The following is a 27,702-nucleotide window of genomic DNA, read 5'->3' on the forward strand; positions in this document are numbered from 1 at the left end:
GGATGTTTGCTGGCGGGAGCCAAGTACTCGTGCTCTCCTGAGTGCAATTTAAGAGACTGGAAGCTGCCAGCGCTCGTATCTTTTGACCCATGGCCAGCATCCCTGAGGTGTGGCTCCCAGAAGCATCTCGGCTTCAGCGGAGCAGCTCCTGCTGCCGTCACTGGGCATGTCTCCTCACACACGCCGGATCTCAGCCAGGCCCTGATCGTGTGTGGCAGCTCCACAGCAGGGAAATATAATTGCCACAGCTTCCTTTTCGTATTTTTCTTTTAACAAATCCCCTTTTTCTCTCCCATGGGCACTGACTGGTAACATCACTTCACATCACCCTAACCCTGAACTGTCAGATCTTTCTACCTGGCTATGCTTCTGTTAACAACTGCAGTCTTAGAACCCAAGCCCAATGATTAACTCAGATTTATTTGTTTCTTCTCTCCTGCCTTTCCTTTTTTAGCCGGAGAACCTGAAATTGGAAACTTAAATGTTTCCGACATCACTCCTGAGAGCTTCAATCTCTCCTGGACAGCTACTGATGGGGCCTTCGAGACCTTTACCATTGAAATTATTGATTCCAATAGGTTCCTGGAGACGGTGGAATATAACATCTCTGGTGCTGAACGAACGGCCCACATCTCAGGGCTCCGCCCTAGTAATGATTTTATTGTCTACCTCTCTGGACTCGCTCCCAGCACCCAGACCAAAACCATCAGTGCCACGGCCACCACAGGTACACGCACATTCACCCATTCCTAACGCCCTCTCTCCAGAATCTTTTTTGCAGGGCGGAGCCACTCCTTCCCACTCACAGAAGCACAGGCCACAGGGCACTAACTGTTCCGTGACGCTAGGCTGGAGCACTACTCAACATAACTCTCTTCCAGCAGCAGCCCAAATGGCGACTTTCCTAATCTAACCCTGACCAGGATATTTGCAGCATAAAATGTAGTTTGGTCCAGATTGCCAAATTGAATCTGGAGAAAAAAATTCTCCTCGTCAGTAACTAAAAAGCCATGGTGAGAGCTGTCCTTGACTTGGAAGGATGTCTATATTGGTCAAAGAGGTCTGAAAATTTATACCATGTGTTATCCAACTGTCTTTGTCTTCCTAATGCCTTTGACTTCCTAATACCCAAATATTCCAATGATTTAATGAAGCTGAATTGGGAAAGTGATGAGAGAGCAAAGATTATTCATCACATGAGTGTACGAGGAAGTCATGCCATTCAGACCACCCCAATTCCAATGCCACCTCTAGGAGAAAAGACCAGAACACGCTGGCTTGCTTCCAGAACAGTGAATGGTAGATGGCAAAAGTAAAGTAGAGTAGGCATGTTTAAATAAGGAACTTGGTTAACAAAAGAGTGAACTGCTCTCACTAAATCTGCAGTATCTGTGACACACACGCTATGGGAGATGCTCTCTTGAGTGCAGCAAAAGAGAATGCTGTGTGGATACAGAAAGGAGAGCCTTGTTCATTCTAAATAGCATTGTTAGCACATTTTGGACAGTGCCTTCTCTTGACAGATAAAGTTAGACATCACAAACTGAAATGAACAGTTATTTGTGGAATAAACACAGGAGTGTCTCTTCTTGGTCACAAAAGAAAAGGGTCCAATATTCTAGGAGAATTGAAGAAAATGGTTAACATTGTAGAATCAAAAGTATCTATCATTTAAGTCACCCACAGCTGAGGAAGGGTCTGTCCTCATTCTATATGAGTCTACAAATTTTTCTCAGCATGGACCACAGGAAAAGCAGCGAGCCAGCCAGGATTCTCATCCCAGTCAGATGAAAGTATATCAAAAACTGAGGAAACCAGTCAAACACATATATTTCTTTCTCATGGCTCAAGTTGGTTTTCAAAAAAAGGGCAAGTTCCTTCACCAGAGGGTAAAGGATAAAACTTTGTAGATTTAGTCTCACATGTTTTGATTTTGACCCTCTAACAGTGTTTTAAATTGACACGCTTTTGTATTTGTTTCTTCTTGCTTTAGTAGCCGAATCTCTCCTTAGCCATCTCACTGTCTCAAATGTGACCTCGGGCAGTGTGTCCATCTCGTGGAAAGCTTGGGAGTCTGCCTTTGATAGCTTTCTTATAGAAGTTAGGAATTCTGACCACCTCCAGGAAATGGTGGTACGTTCTGTGCCTGCGGCGTCTCGCAGCTTTGTCATCACCAGCCTCAAAGCTTCTTCTGATTACACTGTCTACCTTCATGGGCTGATTGGCGGGCAGCATGCTCAGACCCTGATGGTCCAAGCAACCACAGGTATTTCCCACGATGGGTTTTTCATTCTCCCTTGGACTTCCTCTGAAGAGCGTTCCAAAAAAATCAACCTCTACCCATCTTTCACCCTCCTGGTTTCTCCAGATCCTTCTCAGATTTAAGAGAGACATCCAAAGCAGAGCTCTAAAGCTTTAAAAAGAAAAACTCTCCTCCCAAATTAAGGAACTTCTGTGTCAACCTCTTTTTCCTAAATATCCACTCACATCTGGAGTTGCTCTGTTTGTTTGTATAGAGTTAACCTGACGTGCTTTGGTTGAGTTTCTAAACCATCCTTTCATCTGATCCTGAATAATCTTTTCCAGTTCCCATTATCATCTGCCTGTGGTCTTCCTAATCACAGTTTGGCCATGTCTCGTTCAAAGGGGTGTGTGCATGCCATTGCTGTTTCCTCGGTCAGAATGATCTACCTTCTCTTTCTCTCCACCAAGATTTTAAAAGTGGTGCCAGTAGCATGCAAAGACCCCAAATCACACCCGAAGTCCCACATGAGAGGACCCAGTGGTCTCATCTGTTCTTGAGGCTTTTATTTGCCTGCATTCCCTACAGACTGCTCTTTTTTTGATGTTTACTCTATCAAGCATGTTTTGTCATCCACTGACATCTGTCACAAAGTGTCAGAGTCTTCCTTTCATCTATCATCTTGTCCAAATCTTGGTGCATGTGGTGAACATTCAGAGTATTAAGTTTTTGAAAATGTTTGTCTTTCCCGGAAGCAGACAGCATGTCAAGAGATTTTTTCAAAGGGTTGGAAGCGGCAAGAGAAAAATATCCCTAGATTGCATGGAACACTGACTGGATCCTAACTACCATTCTCTGAGTTTTCTTCTTGCATCTCACTTCTCAGCTTGGTTGCATCCTTTGGGAGACAGCTAGAGGTTAAGCTGACTGAAAACCCAGGTCTTATTCTGCATGGTAAATGTGTTGGCACTGCCAGTCTCTGTCCAGTAGCATGGAAAGAGTCCTAACATGCATCCTTAATTCGGGAGATTCCTTCCACAGCAAAATATAAGGAAAAAGCAGACAGAGTCCCATTTGGAGGATTTCACTTTTTCTGTGGTTGAGGTAACTTGCCAATGCTGTCGTTCAAAATTACAGCATCATTAGCTTCTCAAACTAATTGCTAGGTGAAATCCTGTGCCACTGCTCACGGCTATACTCTGCTTCTGAGCCACATTCATTTGTCCTTAGCGGCTTTATGGCACTGAGTTATGCTGTGCAGTTGTCCAGTTAAAGTTTATCCAAATGAGCTCTTTCTTTCCTTCAAATATTGGAGCTGCAGCAAAGCAACATCCAAGTCCTTGGAAGAAAGAGTCTGCTTCTTCCCAACTCTAAATCTGATCCTAGTATCTCAACCCTCCAGGACTGTTGCCTCTTTCTAAAATACAGTCTGGGTTGAATGTATTTTAATATTAGTATTATTGGATAAATGTGCATTTAGGTGGCCAGACTGTATACATCCCAGTTGAAACTAGCAGTGTAGGCCCCCTACATTAAAAATGAGTTGCTCTCATCACTGATTATCTAGATTTTAAGGGACAAGAGAAAAAAACCTTAACATCAGTGGAACCATCCATCTTTCCACATGATCCGATAAGTGAATTTCATAATTAGAAAATGCGAAGTCTAACTTCAAGTTTTCCTTTAACTTTTATACACCCCGAGAATTCTTAAATGGAGGACATTTTCTCCTTTATAGTATTTAGAGTGAGATGTAGATTTTCCTATGGTGCATACATTTGGGTTTCTGAATACTACAAAGAATTTCTCTTGTGTGGATATTAACCTTGAATTTCTACAATCCAAACAGATCAAAGAAGACTAAATCAGGAAACTCCAAAGTAGCATTTTCTAAGGCATGCTCAGTGGCACACCAGCAACTTGAGATGTTCAGAGAATATTCCTCAGAAAGGGTATCCATTGATCAATAAGTTTATGAAGTGCTGGGCTAAACAAAATTAAGTAGATTTCTTTACAGAACAAGCATTCTGGGGCCTTTAAAATGCTAGTATGCTTCATGAATCTCTAGAGTGAGATATAATATTCAATATGATGTGAAGCTATCTTTTCTTGGAACATCTTACAGAGCTAGTGTCCCATTACAAACCTTAGAAAATGTACTCAATACATCTTTACAATACTTCTATCTACTGCTGTAACAACTTCTGCGCTTTTCTTTATACATGACAAGCAAATGGTCATGTCTCTACTTAAAAAAAATGCAAGTCCAACCTGCAAAGAAAGCAATATATTTTCTAGCGTTATAACCAATGCAGGTGTGGACATAGCCTAATACACTACTTTTCTGCAAATAGTTGGAGGGATGGATACTTTCATGTTCTATGGCTACATTCTGGAGAAATCCTCTGCTTCTTCTAATAATGTGTCTCTCTTTCCGCCCATGTTCCTTCCCCTTCAGAGCCAGAGCCACAGTTGGGCATGCTAATCTTTAGCAATATTACTCCTGACAGCTTCAACGTGTCATGGACCACTCAAGCTGGGCCTTTTGCAAAGATTGTTATCAATGTTAGTGATTCTCACTCGCTGCACGAGCCCCAGCAGTTCACAGTCTCAGGAGACGCACAGCACGCTCACGTCACGGGCTTGGTGGAGAACACTGGTTATGACGTTAGTGTGGCAGGGACCACCTGGGCTGGGGACCCCACCAGACCCCTCACTGCCTTTGTCGTGACAGGTACTCATTCAAAGGTTCTCGCTTGTCTGTTCAGAATTCTAAAATGGGGAAAGGGAGGAAAGGGGATAGGCAGCATTCTAAATGGAAATTCAAACCCCATAGTCTTCATTCCATATGTAAAGTTCTATGTGAAAAGAGAGCAAGTATTATTGTGAATGGGGGCCTTTCACAGCCACTCTTAGGAAGTGGAGACAATAGACTCAACAGTTATATAAAGCTGCCAAAGCATTCTGTGCCCAGTTTTATAGGCTGTCTGAGTCACAGTTCGGAGATTCTGGCTGAAGAGTGAGTTCTAAGTTAGTAATGGCCCAAGGCAGGAATTCTGTCCATAAATCATGCTAGGCAAAGCAGCCTGTAAACTACCTGTCTCAGAAATAAAATAATTTATCTTTTTCTTCTAAAGAAGTTACTTCTTAAAATTGACATCTACAAAAGATTAATGAAGGTTCAATCTAAGATAGCAAATAAATCTCAATTTTAATTAAACCTTAACCATTCATTATACTTGACTTCTTACTTCTCTTTGAATTACATAAAGAAATGGTTTTCTATTTGCTTGCCTGAAATTATCCTAAGTCAATGGCAAAGACTGCAAGTGGTGTCAGTTTACAAACCTCTAGCTCGAAAAGCCTCAGAAAGTATTTAGAAGTCTCTTGCCTTCCACTAATGATAATTTTTAAGAGACTAACTTTGCTGGCTGATTTTCACATTAAACCAGGTCTCTCCTGAGGTCTAAATTGCTATTTATCTACATAAATAAAATACATTAATAAGTTCAATTAAATATTGAATTGGAGGTGGCATGGTTTCCTAGAGGAGTGAGGATCTTGAGAGCAGACCTATGTGGTTTCTAATCCTTACCCACATCTTTTTAGCTATATAACCTTGGCCAGTTCTTAACTTCTCTGAACCCAACTCCCTTACGTATGAAGAGAAAATACTCACAGGCAGCTCTGACAGCCTTGTCTCAGGGATTAAATGGATATGGTGAAATTTAACTGCCCTGCATCCATGAGGCATTTTACAGATGCTGGGTCCTTTCCTCTATTTCCCAACAGTATGAGGAAAGTAGCATTCTTAAAAATAAGCAACAAAAGAGGAAAAAGAAAGAAAGAAAGAAAGAAAGAAAGAGAAAAAAAGAAAGGAAAAAAGAAAGAAGAAAGAAAAAAAGCAACAGCCTAGATAAAAACAATAGACCTCTGCAATCATGACTTTTCTATTATTTGTAAGATGTTTTAATGTAAGATCAGAGAGTAGTTATGTTTTCTGTCCAGTTATCTAATATGAATTCAATTGTTCGGTCTTCAGACGCAGAACACAGTAATTCCTTAGTGGGATGAGGCAAGGAGGAGTCATGACTGAGAACCTCATTGCCCAGGAGGGGAAGCATGATCCCATCAGGCTCTTACTTGTAGCCTCTTGCAGGACCTCCTGCAGAACAGAGAGAAGAAAGGGAGGCTGGTCTTGGGAATCCTAGATCCAGTTACAGCATTGTCTCAGCTAATCCTTGATGTGAAAAGACTCCACATTTTAAAAGAAGCATATTTTAAAAAGAGAAAAAAAAAAAAACTGAACATGAGGGACTATAAATAACAAGCCCTTGATGGACTAATTAGCCTGAACGCCCTCCTTTTCATTGGAATTCTCTGCTTTGATGGCGTGGAAATGCAAGGAGGCCAGTCATCAGAGAAAGGCGCCACTTATCTAAACAAAACTCTGCAACAGAATTTGAGACCCTTGTCTTGCAGAAAAAGAAGACTGTTTGCACAGTAAATGTGATTTCATCTTTGCCTTTGATAGAATTATGATTTGGGGGAGAGCCTTATTTGGTTAAAATTTAAAAAAAAAGCTTCAAGACAAACACCAAGTGGTTCAAAATAAGTACAGGAAATCCAAGCCACAGCAAAACTTAAATCTCTGCTTAGGGGGTGAGGGCATTCATTCACTTGTTCATTCAGTCACCAAACATCTCTTTTTAAAACATTTTTCTTTGCATTCCACGGATTAGACTCTGGGCATTAGTGTAAGATCATTTATCTCTTTGAATGTTTCCATTTAGCTTCAGTGAAAAAGCAGGCTCTAAACTAGATGTGGCTAAAGCAGCCTTGGCCCTGGAATTCCCATCCCCACGCCTGCTCTGATAAAAAATAAACACATTCACCATTACCGTGTTTTGTTTTACTAGAGGGGTGGCACTGGACTTTCTCCACTAATCCTGTTTATGCCTCAGGTCTTGCCAGCACCCATGGGATTGACTAATTAGACTTTGCCTAGGGTGTGGAAAGAACGCTGAATGTAGAGTCAGATGACCTGGGTTGGATCCCAGCTCAGCCACCTAGTGGATAGGTGACTTTGGATAAATCATTGACCTCTCTACTTCCTTTGCTGTCATTGAGAAAAGATGGGGTAATAATGTCTCCTTACAGTGTCATTGTTAGGACTCAACGGGATAAAAGACGTGAAGCCTTGTCAATTGGAAAGTATTGACAAGAACTAAGCTGATATAAGCCCACTCCTTTGGGGAATCCCAATGTGTGAAAAGGCCCCTTGGCTCTTACGAAATAAGAGTGCCTGAGACACAGATGTTTGGTGATGGAATGAACAAATAATGACAGAACTTACTGGAGATCCTAACTTTATCCAGGAAAGTAAACAGCAAAAGAATTAGCAAATCTTAGTATTCCTTACTGGGCCATAAACATAACTGGTTAAATTTAGACACATGAAAAACCTTACCTCCTCCTTTTATCTCAGCTGGTTGAGGATGTATGTCACTAACTGGCCTAATCGACTTAATTTGAAATAGGAACTAGAAGTGGAATAGAAACATATGAAATATACTGAAAAGGAAGTATATTTTAAAAAATAAAATTAGAAAGCTGATTTCCTTCAGAACCACAAGTTAGTCAGAAATAGACAAAAGGGTCTAAACCCAACACAAGATATTCAATTTTATCGGGAAAAATCCATGGCCTCTGGAGTCAGACCCAGCTAAAACCTTGCTCTATCACATACTAGCTCTGTGACTTTGGCCAAGTCAATCAACTTCTTTGAAGCTCAGTTTTCTTACCTGTATAATGAGAATAAGTCTATCTCATAAGCTTGTTAAGAGATTTACACAAGACAGCATCATCTGGCACCCAATAAGCTCTTACGAAATATGCATTTTCTGAGCATGTAACACGTTTAATGATTGATTGGGTATCTATCAGTGTTCATGGAGACTTGTGCTTTCCCAGCAGAGTCAGTGCTGCTAACCTGAGTTATTTTCACCCCTCCCTTCTTTCAGAGGCCCTGCCCCTTCTGGAAAACCTAACCATTTCCGACATTAATCCCTACGGGTTCACAGTTTCCTGGATGGCATCGGAGAATGCCTTTGACAGCTTCCTAGTAACGCTGGTGGATTCTGGGAAGCTGCTGGACCCCCAGGAATTCACACTTTCAGGAACCCAGAGGAAGCTGGAGCTTAGAGGCCTCATAACCGGCATTGGCTATGAGGTCATGGTCTCTGGCTTCACCCAAGGGCACCAAACCAAGCCCTTGAGGGCTGAGATTGTTACAGGTATTTTGGTTCAAGTGAGCCATTTTCTCCTCTTCCTGGTTCCCTTCCATGTAATCCGTCTACGAGATCACCATGGTTTTAACACCCTTGTTCATGTTCCCTACTTAATCCATAGATGTGGCCTATTCTTCATGTCCTCCCCACGCTCTCTTTTGTCTTACGTCTCTAATGAGCACTCCCCTTCTCCCACTCCAGAAATGAGAAGGTCGAAATGTTTCCACTAGGCATCCCAAATCCTTCAGCCCGTGTCTTGTCTGTAGCTCTTGTGTACCTACTCCACATCACCCTCCTCTGTGTTCATCCTGGCTGGTCCCCAGCTACATTTCAGCCTTCTCAAAAGAAATATACCAGTGAGTATATTTCAGAAACTTATTTACTACATTTGTCATCTCAAAGCCTCAACTGTGATCTTGACAAACTTACCAGGGGGGCTTGTCACTGGAAAACCAACTGTGAACTTATACTGGTAAATACTAATATCATCGAGATTCTTCAGCACAGACTAAATCCATAGTTTTCTCAACACTAATAATTCCTAGAGAAATATAGCATGAACAGCCTTTACAGTCAAAACTCTGTGTTCCCCAAAGTCTCTCTAGATATTATTAATTCCATATTCAAAGTGTCTACTCAGTGAAGAAGTTCCACATTCAAATAAGTTTTGGAAACACTAAGTTAAACACAGTTTAACAGGCTTTAGAGAACATTCTAATGTGCACACTTCTCTCCAAGAGGGACTTACCCAGGCAATGTTTCCCAAACTTACTTGACAAAGGATGATGATCAAACAGGAATAGTTTGCTCTGAGTACACTTTGGGAAACTCACCTCTAAATTTACCCTGACATTGAGTTTTGTCTAGTTAAGGCAATCCAAGATAATACCTTGGGTCTAAAATATGTAGCACAAGAGGTTCCAGGTCTTAGTTCTACCATCTGAACACTTACTGAATGGTTAACAAAAAGCAAGCCAGTCAAAAGTAGGAGCTTTCTTTAGTAAAGCAGCTCCAAGAAAAAGGCCAAAAAGAACATAACATTTATAACACTTTAAAAGCCATTTTGCTCAGGATTAAGGGAAATATAATCAGCAGTATTATCACGGGCAGCTCTACAGATCATTAATGCTGGTTTATTTGTCTTTTCAAAAAGAAAAGAAGAAGGTCTCGCAGAGGATGGGCACTCAGCCACTGGCAGACAGAGAGCAAATGTAAACAAGTGACTGGCTTTGAACTTGTTTAATAATGCATGGGAGGGGCCACTGCTGAGCCAGATGTGGATTTATAGAATTGCTTTTAGACAAAACTCACACATGCAAGCACCCGCTTGGCTTGTGTTGAATGTGTCAACTCCATCTTTCCCCTCTCCTAGACCTACTAGACATGTTCGTGTTGAATAATGTTATTTTCGGTATCTCAGGACACTTCCATCTCTGAGAGCCGGGGCATCAGTGCGTATCGATACCCCACCTGGAGAGAAGATTGCATGGGCTGCTGAATGATGTTCTCTCTCCTCCTTCCACCATTTTCTCCCCCTCTAGAAGCCGAGCCGGAAGTTGACAACCTTCTGGTTTCAGATGCCACCCCAGATGGTTTCCGTCTGTCCTGGACAGCTGATGAAGGGGTCTTCGACAGCTTTGTTCTCAAAATCGGAGATACCAAAAGGCAGTTTCAGCCACTGGAAATAACCCTACTTGCCCCCGAACGTACCAGGGACATAACAGGTCTCAGAGAGGCCACTGAATATAAAATTGAACTCTATGGAATAAGCAGTGGAAGGCAATCCCAGCCAGTCAGTGCTATAGCAACAACAGGTACCGTATATAAATGGGAGAGAATAAAGTTCTCTCTTTCTCTTCTCACAGGGCTGGGAAATTATAAGAGCTTCAGATTCAGACAAGCTTATGTTTGAAGACTGACTCTTGATTATAGACTGGGTGATCATGGCTAAGTCTTTATGCAAAAAGAATATGGTGCCACTTACGTAATAGTGTTGTGAGGGTGAAATGAGATAATTCACGGAAAGCCCATAGACAGGGCCTGGCACATAGCAAGCGTGGAGCAAATGAGAGCTAGCATTTTCATCATCGCCCTTAAGATGATCGTTACAATCATTGCTTTTTAAAAAAAATTCCTAAGACCCTTCCTTCTACCTATTATGTTTTATCTGGAGATGTACTTCCTTGTTCTTTGGTCAAACTCTGTAGGGAAAAATGGAGACGTGTTACCTCCAGCTATAAAGATTAATACTTATAAAATGCTACGTGTGAATAGTCAGTACCCTGATCAAGAAGGGAAAAAAAGAGGAGGTTGGCAAGGTGGACAGGCTGCTCTTCATGAGGCTCAGTCATTTCATTTGATGCTCACAGCAACTCTAAAAGGCACTCGAGAGAGTAATGAAAATCCTTTTCAATATGAGTTGTTTCAAGGAGAGTAAAGAAAGATGGTTATAACAAGGCTGTTTATAACAATACTAAGACTAACATGACTCTTTAAAGAGAAAAGGAGAGACCTTCAAACAGTAGGGTGAATTCCTTCAGGAAACTGAGGGAGGTACAGAAATGGAGCATCTGCTAGAGACAGCTGCTTCAGAGGAACCAGAGGAAAGCATCACAGAACCACGGGCAGAGGTAGAAGGGACCTGAGAAATTATGTAGCCCAGACCTCTGTTTGTGCATGAGGAATCTGTGGCCCAGAAAGGTGAAGTGATTTGCCTAAGGTCACACAGCCAGGTTTGGGGTACAACCCAAACACCAAGTTATTTTAATACTGTTAAATATAAGCTAGATGACAGGTAACCAATGAATGTACATGCTTGCCATCTCTGACAGGCAAAGAGCATAACACTAGCCAAGACCTTCCCTTTCTCCAGAGATGAGTATTTTTTGATGCCAAATTTCAGGACCTAATGAGCTCTGAAAAGCCACCTATAGAAATCATAATCAGTGTTTTCAGATGTGGAGGAAATGCTGAGATCCAGGCAGCAATTCAGCCAGAGGAAATACCCTGTTTCTTATTAACACAGACACCCTATCCCAGGGATGCGGGTCCTTGTCTCCTCCTCCCTGTGGCTTCCCATAAAACAACTTCAGATCAGAGCCAGAGCCTGATTTTGACCTTGGTTTATAAACACTGCTTTTCAAAGTTTACTTCTGATCACTGATTTTGTTTTGCTGACCCTTCTTTTCTAGAGGGGCTGCAGTTCTAAAACAGAGAACAAACAATCATGAACTTTTTTTTTTAAGAACAAAAGAAAAGAAAAGGCTGTTTAGGATAGCCCTTCCTTTGATTTCTTTCTCTGGAACCTTGTATTTCACAGACAAAGAGGAGTGTGTGTGTCTGTGTGTATATGTGTACACACATGTGCTTCTGTACTTAGAAAGGACAGCAGAGGTGACTCTGGAGCACAGCAGACGTCTAATTCACCTCATCAGCTTCATAAAATTTCCCTTTTGTTTTTTTCATTCTTTCTCCTTGTAAACCTTTCTCTGTGATGCTCTGTTCCTCTTTTTCCCCATAAAACCTGTCACAGGTTCTCCTCTCACTCCCTGAGCACAAGCTGGCAGCCCTGAGTGCCCCAGCACCAAAGAGGGTGGTTAGAGGCAGTGTAGCTAAGCGGTTAAGCCTGCAGCCTCTGGGCAGATCCCTTGGCGTCTGATTCCTAGTCTACCTTTTCCCAGCTGTGTGAGTGTAAGCAAGTCTCATTTCCTCTGAGCCTCTGTCCCCTCATCTGGCCAATAGAATTTAACTCAAAGGTCAGCCATGAATGTTGAGTATTTAGTTTCCTTGCCCACGGTAACAGTATTTGCTAATATTGTATTTGGGTGATTTAATATACATTTTATTTTTTAATGGCCCACCTGGTTCAAAATTCAAAATGCAAAATTCTGCTGTGTCCCTGCCACCCAGTTGCTCTATCTAGAAGCAGTCTGTGTTACCACTTTCTTCTGAATCATTGCAGAAATATTCTATACAAACACATAAGATTAGACATAAATCTATGTTCTCTCTCTCTCTTTTTTTTTTTTTTTTTTACCTTTTTTTGGCACATTGGTCAACATACCCACTCTTCTATACATTGGGGGGGGGTGTTCCTTACTTATTAATAAATCTCAGAGATAACCCTATATACCTTATTTATTTAACTATTCCCCCACTGACAGACCCTTAGATTATGGGTTGTTTCTTTCTCTGTCAATCTCTGCATTAACAATGGCTCCTCTTCCCCTCTGTGGTTTTAGCCACTTCTTCATAATAGCCTTAATAGCCTAGGTCCCCCTTTGGAAAGCCCAGAGTTGCCAGGAACTTCTTTTGCCTCTGGGGAGTTAAATGCCAACATGCCTCTGGAGAGTCCCCAGAATAGACAGAAAATAGTTCAAAATCCAAACCACAGTAAGACGCCCTTGTCATTCTCTTCTGGAGGTTCCTATTGCTCACCTCGGGGGTAGTGAGGACCCCGAAATGCTTCTTTAACCTGCCCCATCACCACCTCCAAACATACACCCTTTCCATCCCCGAAGTCAAGGAGGCAGCCCTCTCCCAGCTCCCAGAAGATGCCCCCTCCCAGCCCACCTCACTTTTCCCAGCCAGGCAGTCTCCCAGCCCCTTGACTCAGTTCCAGTTCCAATGCACTTGAAACCACACACCACATAGCTACACTGGCATAGTGCCTGGGGACCTGGGTCCGTGGGTCTGCAGAGACACGTACTCAGCATTCCTCCCTTCTAACTGAACCAGGCTCTTTATGCCTGGTGCCTTTGGGTGTGACTCTCATAACGTGTAAAGATAACCACCAATTATAGAGCATGCACTTCCTGCCACACACAGCAGGGCAACTGACACACTTTACCTCACTGATTCACATGACACAGACCAAGTGAGTGCCACGTTCAGCCCTATTTCACAGAGAGCTAAGGGGCTAAGGGGCTAAGGAGTTTTTAGCTAGTAAAGCCAGAATGAAATTCAAACCCAGGTCAATGTAACTCCAAAATCCTTGCTCTTAAATCATACTGGCTACAATAATTGTCTCCTTAGCTTATCATGTGATTCACATAATAAGTATTTAATAAAAATATGTTGAAGGGAGAATTTTTTTAACGATCGTTAATGGTCACATTATGAAAGACATTTGCTCCAGATTTGAGAGGCAACATTTTATGCAGAGAACAGACAGACGCCCTCTTCATCCTCCTTGAGAATTTCTAGCAAGTCCAAATGTTTCCCTAATGCAATTTTTATTGAAAACCAAGAGTTTACTTGGAAAGAGAGACAGAGGCATTGCCTTTCCTGGGTCTCTCTACCTTTCCAATAGGTATGATTTAGTTGTTCTGTGAGGCTCAACTTTCAGGTTCCCATTGACCATCTCTTCCGCTGTGGTGCTGGAGACTTGTGGACCCCATTTATAGTGGAAGGACACATGTGAAAATAACAAACCTTCTTCCACAGCTAGGAAGGTCTGTTGTCTGAAAATACCATTGACCCTAGAATTCCACCACTACTGTGCCTTTCTTCAGATGACACATGGCTGTCTTCATATTGTCACTTTCATCAAGCACATCCCTCAGGAATGCAGGACAGATGAAGTTACTAATTCTTCTGGTTATTAAGACAGGGCAGATAACGTTGCCATTTTGCAGATGAGAAAACTGAGATCTAGAGAGGAAAGCTGTTGCCACAAGATATACCTTCTAAAATATGCCAGGACCTTCCTCAATGAGGGTCACAGTCAGAGTGAAGGTCAGAGTGGACCAGGCTGGCAGAAGGAGAGCCCCAGTGCCTGAGTTTACACACCTCACTGGGTTTTTTTCTCAGTCTGCCTCATCTAGATCTTTCCTGGGGGCTACCTCAAAATTTAGGTGGCTGATAGAAAAAAGAGTCACGTGGGAAAGAAAAAAAAAGAGAGGGAGAGCACGTTTACTGAATTCTTACCGTGCCAGAGTCTGTGCTAGGCTTTCACATCCATTATCTCTGCTAATCCTTAAAACATTCTAAAGGTGGGCACCACTTTTCCCACTGGAAAGATGGAGCAACTGAGGCTCACAGATGTGAAGGGAACTGGCCCAGGTTGCCCAGCCTCTCCATGGCATTTGGACAACCAAGCTCTTCCAGGCTCCAGAGCCCCTGTGGCTTCCAAAGCTTCCCAAGGAGAGGAGGAAAGCCCCAGGCAGCCACAGAATCTGGGGGCTGGCTAGCAGGTCACAGGAGAATGCTGTAGGAGGAGAGAAAGACAGAAAGGCAAAGGAAAAAAGCTCCCCAAGTGGGCTGTGGGTTTCAGAACTTAATAATCAACGTGGGCCGCAGAGGGGAAAAGATGAGGAAATGGGCTCCCTGGAGACCTGAAAATTGTTTCCTGAATTCTACGGTTAAACATGGTCAGCTGAAGAGGGCAAAAAGCTAAGCCAAAATATACACAGGGAAAAGCCAAAGGAAGCTGGGTTTGCGGGGGAGGTACTTATGTAGCAAAAACTGTCCCCGGAGCATGGCTTTCCTCACAGGTAGACCCAATATCCAAGGGGTGTTTTCTTTGGTGATGGGTCTGAGGTTGCTCCTCTGGCTCTGGACCTCCATCCTGTTCCAGGAATGGGTTTGTCGAGGTCAGTTTCCACATGAACATTATTTTGAGCATCCCAGGGCTGTGCTCAGCTCTGCTGCCCAGCCCTGGGACTTAGAAAGGTCACATCACAAGAATGTTCACTGGAGAACTGAGCCTCAGTTTAGTCGTCTGTAAAATGGCTACAACCACACCTTCTTCTCAGTGGTTTCTAAATGAGGGTCAATCCTTATAAATTGCAAAGAACTGTACAATTGTCAAGGCGTGGTATCATTTAATAAAAGGAACTAAAAAGCGAAGATTTGAAAAAATGCTAAACATCAAAACTTGAGGGTATATTCCAAGCTGTGAAACCACTCACTCACCCTCACTTCCTCAGATGTCAGCTATGGTTTTCATCCTTCTTGAATGAAATCAAATGACAGCTCTACAGCTTGGGGCCCTGTACCTGAATGAAAAAACAATTGTTTCCATGAAGTCGTAACTTGACCACAGATCACCACATTCTCCATCCTAAAGGCTTGGCTGGGATATGAACTAGGGACTGAGTTTCATGGATAAGGAACTGAGCAAGCATCACTGGTGAGCAAGATAGCTAACTGTTTCTGGGTTTCTCCTGTGCTTTCTCCTCCACAGCCATGGGCTCCCCGAAGGACATCACTTTCTCAGACATCACTGAAAACTCAGCCGCTGTCAGCTGGAAGGCACCCACTACCCAGGTGGAGAGCTTCCGGATTACCTACGTGCCCATTGCAGGAGGTAGGGCACTTCGGGCGCAGAGAGGGAGGAGGATCTGGAGAGTTTGGGTGGAGTAGTAAAGAGGCACTAATTCCATCCTCCCAAACATCATGGCCAAAGAAAACTACTTCTTTATATTTGACACCATCTGGATAGACTTCATTTGAAAGGTGCTATGAGACCCTTGGAAGAAACTATTTTGTGAAGGGTCATGTAATGAAGATAGTTTACAGTCTCATAATCTTAAAGTTCTATGAGCAATAGATGCCAAATAATGTTTTCACACAGTGACAGAAGACTCTAAATCCACTGGCCTTTTTTTCTCTTTGAACACACTCATCTGCAAAGCTGGTCTTAACCTGGATATATGTGAGGTGTTGCCTCTTGGTCCCAAAATCTGTCTGCCTCAGCGTAGGAAGGGAAGCTGTAACTTAGCAGAATTTGGAGTTCTAGTTCAGAGCACATGGGCAATAACAGAGAACATGGGGGTGGGGGGGAGGATAGTCAAATATGTCTAAAGACATTCTGGGAGGTAGTGAGCTCCCTGTTAGTGGAAGTGAATACAAAGATGATAGTTGATAACTTCTTCAGAGAAATGCTGTAGCATCTCCATGGGGAGTTTGGCTGACTGATATACAAGTGTCTCACCAGCCCCCAAATTCTAAGAAATATTAACGTTGGACTTCTTCATAAATGTAAGAGTACAAAGTTGACCATGACCATCTTCTTCAATAGTAGAATCTCTGCTAGTAAGGGATCAGTCTATATATGCTTAAACTAATACAATGGATTAAATATATCAGACATACATTGCATAGCAAGCTTCCCATATTCTTTGTGGGAAAAAATAGATAAATAAAATTTGTACAACATAGCCAGCTCTCTACTGAATGGAAACTTGCCATTTTTAGCACATTGTGACCTCATGTTTTTTCCTCCCCTGGCTTGGATTTTGGCATCTTCATGGATGGAAAAAACATTATATGAAAAGTAAAACCTCTTCTCTTATGCCAGAGGGTAGGAGCAAATGAGAAGTCAAGAAAATGGTACTGGATAAAAATATAGTTTCAGTGCCAAACCAGATACACCCATTCTTGAGACAACTGTGAATAAGTTTCAGTGAGGTTCACCTTTCCCCATTCTGCTTTTACTGTGTTCCAGGTGCACCTTCAGTGGTAACTGTGGATGGAACCAAGACTCAGACCAGGCTGCTGAGACTCTTACCTGGAGCAGACTACCTGGTCAGCGTCATCGCCCTGAAGGGCTTTGAGGAAAGCGAGCCTATCTCAGGAACGCTCACCACAGGTGTTTTTCTCCCCTTCCGCATCATTGCTCATGATTCAGAAGCTAGAATAAAAGTTTTCATTTAGGAAATTCTAAGGGAAGGTGGCTGGATTTGGAGCACCAGAGGTCTCATTTCTGGTCCATCCGTAGCCTCTTCTGAGCTGCATCCTCAATCTTCCTGGGCCACTGTTGCCCAGGGTATTGTGAGGAAAAGAGCACAAGTTGGGGAGTCATGCTGACCTGGTGGAAATCCCAAGTTCTGCCACTTCTAGACAGATGAGCTGTCAGTTAATTGCTCGAGGATCTAGTTTTCTCCTCTGTAAAATGGGTGCAATTCTGCTTCCTTTGCAGGATGCTATAAGAATCACTTGGAAGTGTATATGTAAAACATCTGTAAATATAAATGCCTGTACGCATTAACCCACCTCCTTCCCTTCCCCGGCAGTGCCAGGACGACTGCAAGGATCCTTACAAGCAGGTGCTTCACACAGACACTAATGATGACAGATATAAAGTAACTACTCTGGATCCGCAGCTACTGTATTTCAGGCTCTGTTACTAAACCCTTCCCATGTAAACCCCATAGCTATCATCCTTCCCATTTTACAGAGGAAACAACTGAGACCTGAGGAAATTAAATGCCGTGGCCAAGTCCACATAACTAGTAAATGCTGGAAGCAAATTTGAACTGAGGTCAGTCTGACGGCAAACTCTGTATTCTTCTAAAATAAAGGATGATTTTCCTATTATAACCTGATTTGTACAACATGATGTAAGGAGGGGAAAATAATGAATTGCATTGAAGGAGAATGAAGTGGAAAATTTCTCTTCAGGCAGCCATGTCTCTAAACAATTTATCCTTTGATATATGAGCAATTATCCAGCCTAATCCATTAAGGGATCCAAAGAATAGGCCTCACAGGAAATTTAAAAAATATCCTAACAGTCTACAAGGGTTGCTAATATGCAATTAAAACCTCCCGTCTGAACCCAGAGTTCTGCCCACCCTGCCACACAGACCCTCACATCCCCGCTAGAAATCTTTCATTCACGGGTTCTCCACGGCAACTGACTGCAAAGGCTGGGTCTGTTTCCTCTGGAGGCCCCATTGTCCTCATCCATTAAAGGAGATTTTATGCACACAAGATGAGACAGGAAGGACCTCAGAGTGCACTGGGTGGGCACCCCAAATTACTCTGCCACCTCCGGACTCTCAGGCCAGTCATTTCACCTCTTGGGGCTCAGACACCGCATCTGTAAAACGAGCTGCTGGTGGCTGCCCCCCCACCCCGCGCATCCTCCCAAGGCTGTCGTCCTGCAGTAATTGTCATAAATGTGAGTGAAAGCAGGAACTAGTCATATTTAGGTTGGTGCCTACGAAAGAGATGTTGCGTTGTAGCCATGGTCAGTTAAAAGGGCCAAGGCCCTGTGACTATCCGTCCCTTCTCAGTACCAGTCATTTGGAAATCATATTAAAGACTCCACATAACTTTAATAGTCATGTTAATAACAGCTAAAATTATTGAGTGCTGCCCCAGCACATTTCACACACATCCTCTAGTTCATCCTCACAGCAATCACTCTGTGACACTGAAGGAAGCGAAGTTTGGAGAAGGTAAATGACCCAAGGGCACATGGACCCCAGACAGAGAATCCAAGGGAGAGCCTGGGACACCTGGTCCCCGGAGCCTGGCTCCATGTTATCTATGGGCCTCCTAACCAGAACTATCGCTCAAAGCCAGGGACATCACAGGCAGCCTTCACACTGTACGTGTCCTGTCGTTGTAAGTCCTTTCCCTGGAGAAAGTGATATGAACTATAAATATGTCCTTGTCACATGTTCAGCCCTTTCCAGTTCATAGAGCACCTTTCCACCTATAATATCATGTGAAAATCAAAGTAACACTGGAGACAAAGCCAGAAAGAACTATTATCCCCATTTAACAGGTGGAGAAATAGAGACTCAAGGTGACCCAGCCAGCAAAGGAAAGAGTCATGACTCAAACCCAGGTCATCCTGACTCCAAGGTCAGGATTCTGCCCTTTCCATTCTTCTGACACTGTGTCTCACACCAGGAGCCCAGGAGCAGTATAGACAGCAGAGCAGCTGTGGTCTGATGTCCTACCCCACGGTGGCCTAACTCTTCAACACATCACCATCTTTCCTTGCAGCTCTGGACGGCCCATCTGGCCTCGTGACAGCCAACATCACCGACTCAGAAGCCTTGGCCATGTGGCAGCCAGCCATCGCCCCTGTGGACAATTATGTCATCTCCTACACCGGGGAGAGAGGTAAGGTCGTGTCCAAGACCCCCCACGCCCACCCCAAGGAGTGTCTGGCCTGCTGTAAACTCTTACTGTGCTCCCTTCTTCATGCCATACTTGGTATATGGTGGCAAAAATGCGTGGGTAGATTGGAGAATCCAGCAATGTTCTTGTGTCTCTCTACTGCCACCTGAGAATAGACACGTGGGCTAGGACTGGGGCTGGGTGAGTGGGTGTGGAGAGGCCAGTTCAGGTGGTGGCAAGAGGGGTCCTACCCATATTCCCCTGCTTGTTGTCAAGTGAAAGGGCATCAGCACCACAGTTGTATCAAGCGAGGCCAGCAGGCCGTTTAAAGAAAAGCAGAGGGTGCATCTCCACCCTGTTCCTCCTCTCCTGCTAGTCTCTCTGCCGTTAGAGTGAGTCACCCTCTGCAGGCAGCAGCTCTCACCTCTTACAAAGAAGGAATCCAGATTTTGAACTCTTAAACAGACTATTTCAGGTAGCTCTGGGGACCTGAGTTTCTTGGATGCCACAGACGAGGCCAATTAGAGCAGGTCTGATTGAGAAATCAGAAATTATTTTTCCTTGTCTTTGCAACCATCTGTGCTAATTCACTCAGTTGGAGATTACTTGTTTGGGGCACCAGCAAGTCAAGGCTACCAAAAGGTAAAATTAAATACAAATAAGAGAGAAGAGAAGGATTCCTTTTCAATGAACACATCCACACTTTTGTCATGAGCTAGACTAGAGAAAATATGTTATTTTAGTCTCAAAGTATATGTGTTTCATATCTTTATGGTTCAGTTTTTTTTTTTTTTTTTTTTTTTTTTTTGCTTTCAGTAACAATATAAGAGCACACCATAAGCTGTGCTGGGGCCTCTGAAAGTCTTAATTCAGCCCTGGCACCGCTTATGAGAGTTCCTTGTGAGGACAGAGCAAAGATGGGGGGGCGGGGGGGGGGGGTGGCTAGAGGAATGCCTGGGTTTATTCTTTCTACTTTTCCATTTTTAAATATCCCCTGTGAGCGAGCAACCTCTTCCAAGTCAGGGAAGATGATGTTATCTCACCTAAAATAAATCAGAGTATAGTTGGTGGGAATCGTGGAAATCGTGGACGCAGGCAGAGACATTTCCAAGTTCAGGTGTGTGTGTGTGTGTCTGGGGCGGGGGAGGCTCTCGTTAGTGATGAGTAGGGTGACCAGCTCATCCCACTCTGCCCCGACTTTCCCAGTTTTAGCCTTATAAGCCCCAAGCCTTGGGAAACCTCTCAGTCCTCGGCAAGCCAGGATGGCTGGTCACCTGTGATTGGGAAGTAAGCACGTGCATCTGGGCACCATGGTCTGGGGTCCACCGCTGGTCCTGACCCCGTGGAACTGAGAGCCACTTATGAGGCTCTGGTGTGTCTGTGCCACCTGATGTTTGTGATCCCCCAGCCTAATGATCTGACATTTGGTAAATTATAAAAGGACATGAGAGTAAGTGAAAAAAAGGGGAGAGCAAGCAATGGGACAAATTAAATTTGAGTAGCCCAAGTCTTAGAGATGTTACCTGCAACTCTCCTCTAACTGGGTCCTGTGCCTCAGTTGTAATACTGTCCCAGCAGCACCATGTGCAAAAGTCTTCTGATCCCAAGTTCCTCTTCCTTCTGATCTGGTGCCTGAAAAAAATCCAGTCTCCATATGAGAAATCCTTTGTATATGAAGTGATTGCTCAAGAGTGAGACAGAAGTGTGAGTCATCTCAGAAATCAAACCTGCTTTTCTGTAGGGTCATGGAAAGTTTCTGTGTTAGAAGGTGTGTGCACCCTTGGCCAAGTCCACTGATGGCCTGGACAGGGAGAGGTAACTGCTGTGGTGTGTATATTTCCTGTTTAGTACCAGAAATTACCCGCACAGTGTCCGGGAACACGGTGGAGTATGCACTGACTGACCTCGAGCCTGCCACAGAATACACGCTGAGGATCTTTGCAGAGAAAGGGCCCCAGAAGAGCTCAACCAGCACCACCAAGTTCAAAACAGGTACAAAGACATCAAGAACTGGAAGATGCCCACCCACAGCCTCTATCTTTAACAGCATCCCGCTACAACTCTTATGTCTCAAGTCAGCTCCCTGCAATGTGATGACATCAGCATCAGCTGAATTCACCAGTGCCCGCTCAGTCCAGACCTTAAGAAACACACCATTTCCTTTTGAACTGAAACGACCTTGCTCTCCCCACAGACTAGAAAATGACTTTAAGAGGAGGGCTTTTTAAGTGGAAAACCGGTTCCCACTGGCCCTAAACCCAGTATTTAATGATCCATGTTCTAGGCAGGGAAAGATTTTTAAGGGAAAGATTTTAAAGGCAAGTTTTCCTAGATGTCCGCTGGGTTTTTATACCTTGAGGTCTTTTTACAAACTACAGCAAGCAAAGAAACAGAGGCAATGTGCTCTGAGCAGGGGTGAACACCAGCACCAGCATTCATCTGTCCTCTTCTTTAGAAGCACGGGGGGTTCTGATTATGTGCACGGCCGTGTCTTTCTCCCCAAATCTCACTGAAGCCAATCAACATCCTACTGGGCTCAGGAAAACGTGGCCCTTAGGATGAGATGCTCCACAGAGAACGTATGCCTTTGGAGGTCACCTAGCTCAACCTCTTCATTTACAGATGGGGAAGGTTTTGTCCAAGGTCATATTGGTCAATGGTAGGGAAAGGACATGAACCCAAGCCTCCTGATAGCCCAGCTAGGGACTCTGTCCTACACCTTCTGGCTTATTTGATATCAAATGTCTTATCTTCTCCAGACCTCGATTCTCCAAGAGACTTTACTGCTACTGAGGTTCAGTCGGAAACTGCCGTTCTCACCTGGAGACCTCCCCGGGCATCTGTCACTGGTTACCTGTTGGTGTATGAATCCGTGGACGGTACAACCAAGGTATCTTGAAGTATATAAACAGCTCCCCACTGCTGGCTGAAACACTCACGTAATCCTTAAAGTAGGGAGGAATTATCTGGGTGCTATTTCTCCTATCCCAGTGCAGCTGGGGAGCTGGAAAAAAATTAGTAGGAACTGGACACCATGCCAGACCTTCTGAATCATCAACTCCAGCCTCCCTGTCTCATTTTAACCAGACTCCAGTTTTGACAGCCAGCCAAGGTCAAGAACCACTGCTCACAAGACTTGAGGCCATTTTAGGAGCTGGACTCTTTGTCCTTAAATGTTTTATTGAGCAAAGGACAAAGCCTTCTTCCGCATCTTTGCTATATATATTATCTCACAGATGGCATCATTCCATTATATAATGAAATACATATCACTATGTCCTTATGACAGCAACTGTTTACAGCAATTTTTATTTATATTCTCTACCCATGAAATTTTTCTCCTACTTTTTAATTTGAAATAACTTTAGACCTTCATACAAATGAAAGAAATTTTCTAACCCTTACCTTCTAAATTTGTTATTGACTTTTTAATTTTGGTCACCATCCTTTACATTTCCAGATCTTTTACTTATTGTCTGCACATTGATCTTTTTCTAGCATATTGTTTGCATTTCCTGTTATCTTCTTCTCTTTATCTCTGAGAATATATGTTCTCGGTATTTTCTTCCACAGCCTACATAGTGTTTCCTCCAAGGTCTCTTTTCTGGTTTGCTGTTGTTGGGTTGGGTTTGGTTTGGGTCTCCATCTTTGATGTTGGAGACTTTCACCTAATGTCTGTTGGTCTTTCTGTACTGGAGCCTAGGATGAAATAGGCTGACTGGGACACCTAATTGCACAGACAGGGTTTGTCAACTCTGGGGCTCACTGTAGAGTGATTGGGCAAATACCCAGCAATTTTCCTGGGGAACTCTCAAGCGTCAGGACCTTTCTCTCGAGCTCATCAGTCTCCTTGGAGAATCCTCCACCTCCTTCGAACCATGCTGCCAGAAGCCTCACTGGAGACGGAGCCTGGGCTCCCACTGTGTACAAACCTTCACTTCTCCTGTTTTCAGCATAGTGCCCAAGCCTCCCCTGCGGCTGGGCCTGATAGATTTGAACCCAGAGTCTCCTCTCTGGCTCAGCCTCTCCAGAGAGGAAACCTCAGCCTTTCAGCTGGGCCGGGAAGGACAGTCATCCAGATTGTTGGGGGATGGAGAGAGCTGGGGATCTGTTTATTACAGAAAGTTTTAAACAAACCTTTGTTCAGTCATGCCCCACCCTGGCCTTCAAAGGCATCTCTGCTTTTGTATACATTCCATTCCTTTGCTTGCGGGGCTCTGCAGCCATGTGGCTGCACCCACTAATTAGTTAGCTCCTGGCTTTCTCCCTTCTGTCGCCACAGCTGTCACTCCATCACTCTACCCTTTTCATCTATCAAGATTCTGATGACATCGAGTGCCTGTTGCTGTCTCCTCTGCCATTTCCCTTATCCTTGTGGGCTTATACTTTATATCTCATTTACTCTCAGTTTAGTGGGTATCAGAAGCAAGTAGAGATAAACTGGCTTGTTCAATATGCCATGTTTAACCAGTAGTGGACACATATCTCTAGTTACCGTCACAGCCCTTCTCGGAGTCGGTATAACAATGAACTAACTCACAGTGTGAGCAGAAGCAAGTCCCTGGCCTTATCTGGGTGTCAGTGTTCACATCTGTAAAATGAGTACACTGAACTCCCCAGTCTCTAAGGGCCCTTCCTGGTCAGGCATCCTAGGATTCACTGTTTACCTGAAGTTGTGTCTCATTTCAATCTACCCTAATTGCCTAGAAAACAATTTTGCACAGCAGCTTAGAAAGCTGATATGTAATTGTAACCCCAAGTAATTCAAGGAACCCAGCTTTGTACCTGATCCTTCCCCAAGGACCAGACCTGGGGGCCACACAAAGGTCATTGGGTCAGTGGTATTAAATAGGCACTCACCCAGGTTTACTTCCCTGCATGTCCGATCCCCAGCTTTATCTGTTGCACTCAAGAAAATCAACCTGGTAGAGGAGGAAAGAGTCCTGGACAGGATGTTAGGAGACAGGATGCAAGACCATCCCCTGCCACCAACAAATTCTGGAGGAAGCGCGAGTCTTTCAGCCTCTTTGAAACTACTCACACCTCCACTGCCACCCCACCACCCTGCCATATTGGAAAAATCAGGATAACTTCACCTTCCCAGTTGTGAGGATGCCAAAGAACCGTCCAGGGGGCCTCCACACTGACTCATTGCTGACTAAACCCAGTCGGCTGTGTTTGCAGGTTGCAGAGAGCACTGCTGTGTTTGGTTTGCTAGGAATGCAGGCTGAATTCCAATGCCTTACGCCAGGGTCATCTGCTAAAAAGGTGATTGACAGGCACTGGAAGGTAAAAAGAGAATTTGAAAAGAAAGAGGATCTCCTGCAACATTGAAACCGATCCCCTCCTCTGGACGGCAGCACAGTGACCGGTCACAAACTGCAGGTGTAGTTAGAATAGGTCTGCAGCAGCTGTTCACGTCTGCCTCTCCTGGACATCTCTGTTCTAGAAAAGAGCCATGCTGGGTCAGCTCACGCCGTCACCACGCCGTGCCTTCTGAGCTGCTGCAATCATCTCCTGACTCAAGAGATCCCCAGAGTGACCGTGCATCAGAATCACCCGGGGAGCTTCTTAAATACACACCTGGTCAGGCTCCCATTCTGGCTCTTATCACCCAGTCACTCTAGGATGAAGCCCAGGCATTGTCTTACTTTAAAGCTTCCCAGAGAGCTGTGAAAAAGAGCCATATGAGGGACCGCTGACTTAACTGGTCTCAAAGTCTGAACGTTTGCCCTGTGTGTGATTCATCTTCCTATCAGATCATGGCATTCCCGTTTTCAAAAAACTTTCAGGCCCCTCCATTCCTTATCATGATAAACTTCCAATTCCATAGCTTGGCACGTAAGGCCCTTTGTAATCTGGCCTTTGCCCACCTCTCCCACTGCTCCCCTAACTGACGTGTGGTCGAGGTAGGTCATCGCCTCCTCCCGTTACCTGCATTTGCTCTGCCCCTTCTGGCCCCGGGAGCTTTGCTCACGCTGCCCTCTCCCCATGTCCGCAGCCCTGAAGTGACCCCTGGCACAAAGTGGGACTCAGTGCGTTCTTGTCGAATGGAGAAATGAATGGATGGGTGAATAAACAAATGCATCGTCTGTACCCTGAGGATTTATGTGGCCAGTTGCTATGATACTTTTCTTCTGCCCTTAGGAAGTCATTGTGGATCCCGATGCCACCTCCTACAGGCTGACGGAGCTGAGCCCATCCACCCACTACACAGCCGAGATCCAGGCACTGAACGGGCCCCTGAGGAGCAAGGCAGCCAAGACCATCTTCACCACAAGTAAAGGGCTCGGGCTGGGGTGGGGGGAGACGGAACCACCCCCGCGTCTCCTCTGACCGCCGCTTTAAATGTTCCCATCAAATGTCCGAGAAGAATCAATTCCCTGCTCTTGCCTGAAAAGCCAGAGGAATGTGGATGCAGGAGGTTACAGCCCCGTGGTGAAAGGGGAGGAAGGCCAGCAGGATTCATTCCCCATCTCCACCACTTGCTCTGTGTGACTGAGGAAAGTGACCGCCATTCTACAAGCTTCAGTTTCTTCATCCATATAATGGGGTTAATAACTATGCTTCTTCATAAGGACCTTGTGAGAATCTGTGTATTGTATTTGAACTCCCAGCCCGGTGGGTAGCCATGGTCGGGGCTCATTGTAAGCTCAGTGTTCTCCTTCAGCATGGCGGCATTTACAAAGCCTGTTCATATTCAAAATCACAAACGGTCCTCCTGTGAAGCTGGTATGGTGGGCCAAGATTATCATGCCCAGTTTTCTGGTGGGGAAATGGAGGCTTCCAGAGACAAAATGACCTGCTCAGGGTTACACCACAAGTTAGAGTCAGATCTGGGCTCAGGTCTCCCAGGACCAGGGAACCACCCCCACACCCGTCCACTACATGTCCTCTGCAGATGGCAAACGGGCAAGTTGCTCCATTGGTGGAGGAGCGGAAGCATCCTTCTCTGAGGAAGGGCAGAGGGGCCTCTGCAGAGCCGTGAACCTGGAGTGTATGGAGTATATCCCAGTGCAGGCTCCTGCCCTTCACACGTCTCTCTAGTCGCTCTGCACACACCTGCTGAGGGAGGGCCAGACGCAAAAGCACCTCTTTGCCAGATCTCATGCCAGGTGCTGGGAGCACAAAAAATATGAGTGTGCCCTAAAGGTGCTCTCAGCCTAGGGCTGTGAAACAGATAAGAATACAGCTAACGATACAGCTTCAGGTGATGGTAAAGCACAGTGAGGAGGTCAGATCAGAAAAAAGAGCTGTTACGACTGTCAGTTCTCAAGCCCACCCGCTCAGCATAGCCCCCGAGATCATCTATTTCTATCAAGTTTTTAATTTTTGTAGCACATTATCACATGTGGAAATTCCCCACGCATTCTTGTGTTAGCCCTCTAAGATCTCCAGGCTCAGAGCAGTTAAATGACTTCTCCAGTGTCCAAAGGCAAGCAAGTGGCAAGCTCAGGGCTAGAACCCTTGTCTTTGGCTTCAGCATCCTCTGAAGAGCCTGACATGCATCCAGAATGTCCTGACCCACCGTGATCCACCCCCCAGGTGCTAGAGACCCAGCCATCCTGGCCACACCTGGGTATTCATCAGGTGCTCACCAGGTGCTGCCTGGCTGCCCTAGGTAGGTCACGGTCAACCTGACACATGGCCCTCACAGCAGCTCAGCTCTCCTCCCATTGATATCACTGGTGGCTTCCATCTGTATAAAAGACTGCACTGGGTCCCTTTCATCCGTAACCTTGCAGCCTCATTGCACTCCCACAAAATAGCTTTAATCTTCATCTTGCACATGAGAGAACAGAGCCTCAGAGAGTTTGGGTTCCTTGCCCATAGGCCTTGAGCCAATAAGCGTTTGACCTGCAATTTGAAAGTTCTTACCCCAGTCCTGCTCTGAGAGAGTCACCCTTCCTTCTTATCCTGCAGTTGGAGTCCTGTACCCATTCCCCAGGGACTGCTCCCAAGCAATGCTAAATGGAGACACGACCTCTGGCGTCTACACCATTTATCTGAACAACGACAAGGCCCAGAAGCAGCAAGTCTTCTGCGACATGACCTCTGACGGGGGTGGATGGATCGTGAGTATCATGGAGACAGACTCCAGAGCTCTCAGCGGGGGCGGTGTCAGAGGAGAGGCGGAGGTTCTCCCTGTGCCCTCTGACATTGCCGTGCATATGATTCTCCAAGATAGTGCCTGTCACATGGAGACACTCAGGAATTCTCTCTTGAACAAAGTAATGGGAAAGAAGCTGAGGATAAAAGCCAGTTCCCCTGTTTTCTCGTCATGTATCTCATTTGATCCTCAAACAACTC

General features: G+C 44.7%; 1 protein-coding gene across 4 annotated transcripts in view; it reads left to right on the forward strand.

Annotated features, from left to right (window-relative positions):
* TNC (tenascin C) overlaps positions 1-27,702 on the forward strand; it is a 91,424-nt gene that overhangs the window by 56,103 nt on the left and 7,619 nt on the right. The window contains exons 15-26 of one of the 4 annotated variants that reach the window (XM_057720186.1): positions 455-727; positions 1,994-2,266; positions 4,701-4,976; positions 8,266-8,538; positions 10,074-10,346; positions 15,719-15,841; positions 16,982-17,125; positions 19,276-19,395; positions 21,241-21,384; positions 22,152-22,282; positions 25,540-25,672; positions 27,316-27,467. In XM_057720186.1, the coding sequence (XP_057576169.1) occupies positions 455-727; positions 1,994-2,266; positions 4,701-4,976; positions 8,266-8,538; positions 10,074-10,346; positions 15,719-15,841; positions 16,982-17,125; positions 19,276-19,395; positions 21,241-21,384; positions 22,152-22,282; positions 25,540-25,672; positions 27,316-27,467 (2,315 nt within the window). The remainder of the gene's footprint in view (positions 1-454; positions 728-1,993; positions 2,267-4,700; positions 4,977-8,265; positions 8,539-10,073; positions 10,347-15,718; positions 15,842-16,981; positions 17,126-19,275; positions 19,396-21,240; positions 21,385-22,151; positions 22,283-25,539; positions 25,673-27,315; positions 27,468-27,702) is intronic. The other 3 variants (XM_057720187.1, XM_057720188.1, XM_057720189.1) reach the window with 3 other exon arrangements.

This window comes from Hippopotamus amphibius, chromosome 2 (assembly GCF_030028045.1).
Source record: "Hippopotamus amphibius kiboko isolate mHipAmp2 chromosome 2, mHipAmp2.hap2, whole genome shotgun sequence".
In the NCBI taxonomy this organism is placed as follows: Eukaryota; Metazoa; Chordata; class Mammalia; order Artiodactyla; family Hippopotamidae; genus Hippopotamus; species Hippopotamus amphibius.